Source organism: Neophocaena asiaeorientalis, unplaced genomic scaffold (assembly GCF_003031525.2).
Source record: "Neophocaena asiaeorientalis asiaeorientalis breed wild unplaced genomic scaffold, Neophocaena_asiaeorientalis_V1.1 scaffold82, whole genome shotgun sequence".
NCBI lineage: Eukaryota > Metazoa > Chordata > Mammalia > Artiodactyla > Phocoenidae > Neophocaena > Neophocaena asiaeorientalis.
The window spans coordinates 4,542,974-4,551,087 of record NW_020173068.1 but is presented as its reverse complement, the minus strand read 5'-3'; the positions used below and the strand labels follow the sequence as shown (position 1 = coordinate 4,551,087).

Below are 8,114 nucleotides of genomic sequence, written 5' to 3'. Positions count from 1 at the left end.
TGTCTTACATGACAGAGAGGTGAAGTGAGTTAGCAGCAAAATACTGGAGCTGGAAATCATTTAAAAACCAGGTCTCACTGCTACCAAAGCTCACACATGATTACCATCTCCTACTTGTGGGACCAGAGGGGCATGCTTAGTGATTCAGCGTCAAGGGGCTAAGCAGATGGCAGAGGCTATGAACAAGCACCAGGCAGGGGAAGAGCAGTGGCCTGGGCCCTAGAAAGCCTTGACAGGAGACCGAGCTTTGAGGGAAACCACTCAGCTCCACACATTTGGGGAATTTGTCTCACCTCAGACCCTTGAAGAGATTCAAGAGACATGACAACAGGACAATGACATATTTATTTATAATTGGACCAAAAAAAGGCATACAGGCATCTTTTAATTAAAAATAATGATGATGATGATTTAAAAAGTCAGAAAAATCGATGCTGTTTGAACCCTTTATGAGGAGTCCGTTTCCCCACTCCCCCCAAAAAGAGAATCTCTTAGGGAAAAAATCCAAGATTCGAATGAAGACGACTCCATCATCGTACTCTACTGCTTGGGTTCCCTCTCCTCCAACCTGATTCTTGGTGGACGCCGCTTGGCACTGCGGAGTCGCTGTGAGGCAAGGTTGAGAAGATCACCGGTTTGACTGGTGGAGCTGGTGAGGGCTGCTGGGAGAGTGCTGGGCGAGGGTGGCGGGGAGGGTGCTGTGTTCCCAGCTCAGCCAGCATCCTGACCTTTGTCTTCCTCAAGGGGCTGCAGCCAGGGTGAGTGGCTGCTACGTGAACCCTAACCCCAGGGTGGGTTTGGTCTCTTGCAGCTTAAGAGCAGACGTCTTGTGACACGCACGGGGGCGGGGGGTGGGTTAGGAGGAGCGGGCGCTGACAGGGGAGCCAGGCCTGCACGTCAGCTCCTCTTTCTTAGGCTCCTTGCCTATTCCTGGGACTTGGGGAAGGAATGACAGAACTTACTTTCCATCTTCCTTCTCGCAACCAGTGTTCTGGGTGTTCCTCAAAGGAGACAAGAACTCAGACAGGAGGTGGAGGGGAGGGGTCTGGCTAAAAGAGCTGTGTATGGGCACTAAGGCTGGGGGATGTCAGGGAGAGTGCCTCTTCCCAGCCACCTAAAGGAGGGGATCTGCGGTCTCCAGGCCTTGTCTCGCCCTGGAAATGGAGGAGAGGGCCCACCCTAGCACACTCTGCAAAGAGCAGCGACCCCCACAAGGGAGGGGCTGAGGAGCCTCCTGCGGGGTGAGGACCCTCAGCCCAGACACACACACATGGATGCTTGGTTTGGCTCTGGAAACACTTGGCCCTGGATCCAGGGTTTCTTGGCACGAAGACAGTTCATTGCAAGTCTCTCCTCCGGTCCAGAAAACTCTCACTGCTCTGAACAGGGGCAACTCCTGCTGTCCTGGGGCATCTGGTGCCCAGTACTTCCAGGGATTTCCTTGTAGCAACCAAGGCCTGGGCTTGCTCCCAGTGACAAGATGACCGGAGGCCTGGCGGGAAGCCCCGCCTCGAGCAGCCCTGGGAGGAGGCTGGGGAGGAGAGAAGAGGGAGGAAAAGGGGCTGGAAGAGGCTGGTTGGCACTGAGGATGCGTGTCCGGGCTGAGCTGTGCTTTGTCGCGGCATCAATGGCGAGGACGGGCAGCAAGGGGCTCAGAAATCTCGCTGGAGCCCGGAAGGCCCGGCGTTTCCTCTTCCAGTTAGTCGTGGGGTGGCCAACAGCCCTGAGGAACTGAGGTGGAGACAGTGACCAGAACCCAGTGTCTTGACGGGTTTATCCATCCTGGATCCATTTGTTAAAAAAACTAAGGAAAAAACTCCAAACCAAAAATAAACCTGAATAAACAGGTCTGAGAGTTCCTGCCGGAGGGATCTTTCTTAGCACTGAAGAAAAACAACCCACAAAAAACTCATCCCCAACAGAACTGGAATAAGATGATGAAGAAAAATGCAAGATTTATCTATAGGCCCTCCCGCCCCCTATGCAGCCCCAGGATCCAGGAACACTGTGCCAGGAGTTACATTCCAAACGAGCAGGAGTTATTTTATTTTACGTGCCTGCAGTTCCCCACGCGGGGTGGTTTCCTGTCCGTGGATGGAGTGGGCCGGGCCACGGTCCACCCCCATCAGTCTATCTTCACAGCAGCGTAGATCTTGCGGACAAACATGTAGGCTGCATAGAAGCCGATGGTGCCCGTGAGAAGCCAGAAGGACAGGACCATGAGGGCCGTGTAGCCAAAGTAGAGGAGAGAGGGAATGAACTCGACGATGTCCAGCTGGGGCATGAGCAGGGGAGAGGAGAGAGGGGACACGCTTAGTGCCAGCCTGCCGTGGCCAACTGGGTGTCCCCCTACCTTCTCACTGATCTCGTGGTGAAGCTGAAGACTGGCACGGGGAAGGGGCCTGCCCCAGGTGGGCAGCGAGGGGCCAGTGGGACTCACAGTCATGGTGGACCTTCATCAGTACCAGGGCCCGTGCACCGCCTTGGATGCGCACCACCACTATGGTAGGTCATTAACCCACTTCACAGGTGGGGCACAGTTACACAGCCGGGAAACAGAAGGAGCTGGGATTTGAACCTGGGGCTAGAGGGCTAAGAGCCCAAGGCCCAAATCCGTTGACTCAGGACATTTCCTGAGTCACCATGAGCCTGTCTCAGCCTACAGTCCTCTCCACCTGAGTGCGCTCTGTCACTTTCGTTACTCTCTCATGGGGATTTTTATCTTGCAGCATTTGAACTCCTTTGCAGAGTCCTGAGGCCCGGGCAGGGATGCTAGGGAATCTGGGGTGTGGTGGGGTTTGCTGGGCCAAGTGGAACTAATCTAGGACCTTGGTATCAAGACCTGCCCAGCCCACCAGGGCCTGAGTGGGGCCTGTTCTAGGGCTCATGGGAAGACAAATGGCCACAAAATGCCAGGAGCCCAGAAGAAAACAATAAGGGTCACTGTTTGAGACCGTCTCCCTGAAGTCAAATGTCCTCAAACTAAGGGTGAAGGCCATGTTTTCCAGCTCAACTGTCTATGTCTCCTTTTATGAGCTTTCTTACGGCTGAAGATGGGGTGAAGGTGAGGGGGGAAACAGGGCAGTAGTAAATCCAGTGGTAAAACCAGGAAAGGGATGAGCCAAAAAGGCAGCGCTGGAAAGTTCCTTAGAGTTCAGACAGGCCAAGGCCACCATTTTACAGACAGGGCTCTGGGGCTGGAGGAGGTTTTTAGAGCAGAGAAGAAAGGCTGGGCCACAGGCAGGAAGGGCAGGAGGCTGAAATGTGACCCTTGTGTAGGCGGCTATGGTAGCAGGTTTTGCTTGCCCAACACTGGCTCCTGTCTTCCTTCTTCCTGGTGTCTCGGGTACCTACTCCCTACTTTGTGGTCCTATTGGGGCTGTCGGTCCTAATACAAAACCTAAGCTAGTCAATCAGAGTATGCCATCCTACTGGACATGAGGAACAGTGAGGGATGGCATGTAACCTGGGCCAATGAGTGTCTTCCCTGGGATTTATAACATAATGATAGAAGAAAGATGTTCTTTTAGTTCTAGAGCTGCAAAGCTGAGAAAAGGAGACTCTAGAGCTGCTATTGGTCATCCTTCTATTTGTGGAAAGATCCTGCCTACAGATTGAAGCCAAGAAAACACACACAGAGCTGAGGAATAAACGCAGAGCCCTGATACCATCTGAGCTGCTGGATCTAACCAGGCCTGAAGCTAGAACTCCAACTTCTTATTAAACTTACATCAGCCAAAACATTCTCTTTTTTGCTTAAGCCAGTTGGGACTGGTTTTGGTCACTTTCCATTCAAAATAGTTCTGATTAATAAGGGCTGTAGAGAAGGGAAATTAGATTTGTTCTGCAGGAGTCCAGGAACAAGACTGTGGTCTGAAGATGGAATTTACAGGGAGGCAGATTTCAGTGTGACTTAAGGAAGGCCTTGATAATGACAGGAGCTATCCAAAGAGAATGGGAGCATCAGGAGGGAGTGTCTTCTGCTGCTGGATGTGCCAGGGCAGAGGTCAGCGAGCTTTTTCTTAAAGGACCAGATTATAAATAGTTGAGGCCACCTGGCCTGTCAAAACTACTCCACTCTGCCATTGTAGTGTAAAAACAGCCTTGACAATATGTAAATGAACAAGCACGGCTGTGTGCCAATAAAACTTTGTTTACAGAAGCAGGCCTGCTGGCCCATGGGCTTACAGTTGGCTGACCCCTGAGCTAGATGATCACTTGTTGGGATCGCTGGAGAAGAGGGCAGTCAGCAAACTGGAAGCAGGGGTGCAGCACCGCACTCAGATATCTGGACAGTCCTTTCCAACCTGACATTTTTGGGAAAGGGAATTCCAAGCTTCACCCAGCTGACCTGTGCCTCTAGTTTGGGAATACACCCTGGTTATAAGCAGAGGACTTCTCAGTTTGGGGTCCTGGATACCCAAAGTACAGCGGGTAAAACTGTCTTCCGCGTAAGCTCCAGAGGTAACATGGGGTCCGCCAGAGCGACCCCAGACTCCTCTCAATGGCCCATCTGGTTTGTGTTACACACAAATCTAATAAGCCTGCTGTGGGGATCTGTCTGTATTCTTGCTCTTACGCCGCTCTTTGGGGACAGTGAGCTCTGTGAGTACAGCCGAGTTCCTAAATCTGAGTGCTAAAGGCTATTTCAGCAGTTTCTGCTTTTACCTTTATTAACTCTTCTCATTTACTTTCAAGTTACTGTTTTTTTTTTTCTGTCATCTTGAGGTGAACACTGTATTAGTCTCTCTTATTTCCTCTTAAAAGCACTCTAAGGTGATATACTCCCTTTAAGTTCTGCTTTGGTTGTATCTCACAGGTTTTGCATACAACATTCTCATTGTCATTTATCCTGAAGGCTTTTGTCACCCAAACATACTCTCTTTCCTAAAAAGATTATGTTCTAAGAGCAGGAACAGTTCTAGGATGACTTTGGTCCTCCTCATTCTTGGCAGAAAAGTAAGACTTAGACACTTGGGGTTTTTCCCCAGCACCCTCCCCGCCACAATCCTGCCCTGAAAGGGCTAGGGGGCTCCCTCATGTAGGGTGGTACCTTGTTAACAAAATAAAAGATGGCATAGACCAGGACATAGAATGCAGATCCCCCGGAGACTAGGAAATTCCTCCACCACCAGCGGTAATCCTGAGGAGGAAACAGAGAAGGGTCACAGCTGTCTCCAGGCAGAACCTCTTCCCCAAGTTTCAGAGGGGCCTGAGGAACTAAAGACCCTGGGTAAGAACTGTAATATCTGGGCTGGTGCGAAGCCTTTCATACCTCGACTGTGATGGTGGTCACACAACTGTGTGCATTTCTAGAAATTTACGGAACCGTAGATTAAAAAGGGTGAACTCCACTGTCCATAAATTATATCTCAATTAAAAAAAAAACAGCAACAACAAAAGAACATTATTAACAACATTAGCATTTCTTGAGCAAACGCTCACCACGTGCCACATATCGTTCTAAGTGAGTCTTCGCAGCAGCTCCGTGAGTTAGGCCCGGAAGGCACACGGAGCTTAAACGACTGCCCAAGATCCAGAGCTACTAACAGAGGAGCCAGGGTTTCAGCTCAGGCTGTCTGTCCCAGAGCCCTTGTTTTGCCCATCAAGAGCTAGTCCCCAGAGGCAAGGCAGGTCACCCAAACTGCATCAGCTGTTGAAGAAACCACTACTGGAGTGGACTCAGTACTGACGAGTCTACTGTCGTCAGGTCGTGGTGACTTCCCTGCAAGACTATGCAGTGAGGTAGGGATCATTAACTCTAGTCTACAGCTGAACAAATGGAGGCTCGGCAAGGGGAAGTGATGTACTTGCCCAAGACCTCATGGCCAGAAGAGGCAGGACCACATGAGAAACCCAGACAGCCTCACTGATCCAATTCAATACTGGACCCAGCTGCCCCCAACCCAAACTGCTGACCCCATTCCCCTCACCTCTGCACACAGCTGGAAGTATACCATGACGATGCTGATTTGCGAACAGGACACCACCAGGATGATGAAGACGAGGAACAGGAAGCCGAAAAGGTAATAGAACTGATTCTCCCAGATTGCCTGTGGATATACCACAGCCGGCCTTCAGGTAGCCTGCCCCCACTCCCCTGGCATTCCCTGCTTGTGCTCGGGAACTCCATCCCTTAGTCAGGACTGGCAGGAATGGAGACACCATCATGACACCACTGGGGCCTGTGAGCCTGGCTCGTGGCTGACTGGTCTCTCCTCCCTGGAGCAAAGGGTTCCTGGGAGGGGCCGGGGCATGGCTGATCCTGAGACAGGTGGCCCCCGCCTGAACTCAGCAGCTTGCGGAAAAGAATGAATCCCACCCCAATCAAAATTACACAGCAGCCACCACTACCTGGGGCAGCTCACCACGTGCCAGGTATAGTGTTACGTGCTTTACGTACAACACCACGTGTCGGCCTATGAAAGCATGGCATTTTACAGTGAAAGAAGTCAAGGTTCAGAGAGGCTGGTGATTGGCCCAGTGTCACACAAACAGAACACATGTAGACTCCCTGCCCAGGCAGCCAACCCGTCCTAGGCAGGGCGGGGTGGCCGAGGGGGTCTCAGCAGGGACAGGCTGGGCCACTCCAGAGGAGTGGATGCTTGTCCAGCACTGACTTATTGCAAGACCCTCCCTCCATGCTAGGCGCTGAGCTGGGTCAGCTGGACTTGGATGGCTCTGAAGAACTGTTCTGCCAACCTTCATCTTGGCATGCCTGGGAGAGGAGTAATCATCATTATCAGCAGCTACAAGTTAACAAGCATTTCCTGAACGCCAGGCGCTGTGCCTTTTACAGACGTTATCACGTTCCAGCCTCGTGATGATCCTGGGAATTAGGCATCATCGCCCCACTTTCCTAGGAGTTTTGAGTAACTTAGGTAAAGACACGTAGGGACCCAGAAGTCAAAGCAGACGCAACAATGATATTGATAATGGTGGTGACTGACTGCAATACTGCCAAAGCAGCCAAAGCAGCTTCTATTTACTGAGCCCTTCCCACACCAGACCCCGTACATATGGCACATCTCACGTAACCTTCCAAGCTGTCCTGAGAGGCAGGACTGTTACCCTATTTTAGGGCAAAGAATGGGGGCTCTGAGAGGCTAAAAGGTCTGTCTGAAATGTCACAGGCGGTAAGAGGCAGAGCACCTAAGTGGAGGGGTAGGGACTAGGCTAGTGTGGGTGAAGGTGAGGGGTGGGGAGCAAGTAGCAGTACTCACACTGAAGATGAAGAAAAGCTCGATGAACATGGCGCCAAAGGGCAGGATCCCAGCCATGAGAATGCTGCAGAGAATGGGAGGGTTAACACTGCTGGGAGACCTGGGCCACTGGGAGCTTCAGGCTCGCTCCTGAGCCGGCAAGAACGAGAATGCTTACACTGTTGGGTGGGTCTAAACCTTTCGGCATGCTTTTGTGCCATTATAGCCTCTCGAGAGGTGGGCATCGTTCTCCCCATTTTATAGATGGGAAAACTGAAGTACAGAGGGGTGGCGCGACTTGCCCAAGGTCCAAGGTAGTCTTTACCTGTCACCCTGCACCTTTCCACTCCACCCCTTCCCTGGCCAACACCGAGTCTGGCTACAACTTGGTCCTCTCTATCTTGGAGTGAAGCTAAGCTTTCAGGAAGTCTACTAGAGCCAGCCGGGGTTGCAGGAGCACCTGTCATAGCCCCCACAGGGGGAGGGTACCCCTGTCCATGTCTTTCCAAGGAGATGGCTCAGGGGAACGTTGGCCTTGCCTACTCCAGAAGCCCCCGCCCGGCCCTGGCCGGAGACTCACCCCACAAATCGGTTCATGTACCACCGCTGCTCAGGGATCTGCCGGGGAATCTGGTTGGTGCGCACAGGGTTGTCATATGGCTGCTTGCGGAAGCCGAAGTAGTAACCCAGGTAGACAAGGGGCAGGGAGATTCCAAACCACATGCATAGCAGGGCCACCATGGTGGGGAAGGGCACCTGTGGGCACAGCACCGTGAGGCTCCACAAGCCCTGAAGCCCAGGCTGGGGTCGTGCAGGGGGAGGGGGGACCTTCTGGGTCCCAGGGCAGGAAGGGCACAGCAGGACCACCATGGTGGGGAAGCTCCTGCAGACAGGCCCCCCCCCCCCCCCCCC

At 52.4% G+C, this 8,114-nt stretch overlaps 1 protein-coding gene across 3 annotated transcripts in view; it reads right to left on the bottom strand.

Annotated features, from left to right (window-relative positions):
* Positions 1–322: 322 nt before the first annotated feature.
* The window catches only part of TM9SF4 (transmembrane 9 superfamily member 4), a 57,488-nt gene continuing 49,696 nt past the window's right edge, over positions 323–8,114 (bottom strand). For 2 of the 3 annotated variants that reach the window (XM_024742918.1, XM_024742919.1), the window contains exons 14-18: positions 7,783–7,958; positions 7,224–7,287; positions 5,934–6,053; positions 5,054–5,143; positions 323–2,275 (exon numbers count right to left, since the gene is read on the bottom strand). In XM_024742918.1, the coding sequence (XP_024598686.1) occupies positions 2,126–2,275; positions 5,054–5,143; positions 5,934–6,053; positions 7,224–7,287; positions 7,783–7,958 (600 nt within the window). In that variant the 3' untranslated portion in view covers positions 323–2,125. The remainder of the gene's footprint in view (positions 2,276–5,053; positions 5,144–5,933; positions 6,054–7,223; positions 7,288–7,782; positions 7,959–8,114) is intronic. The other variant, XM_024742920.1, reaches the window with a different exon arrangement.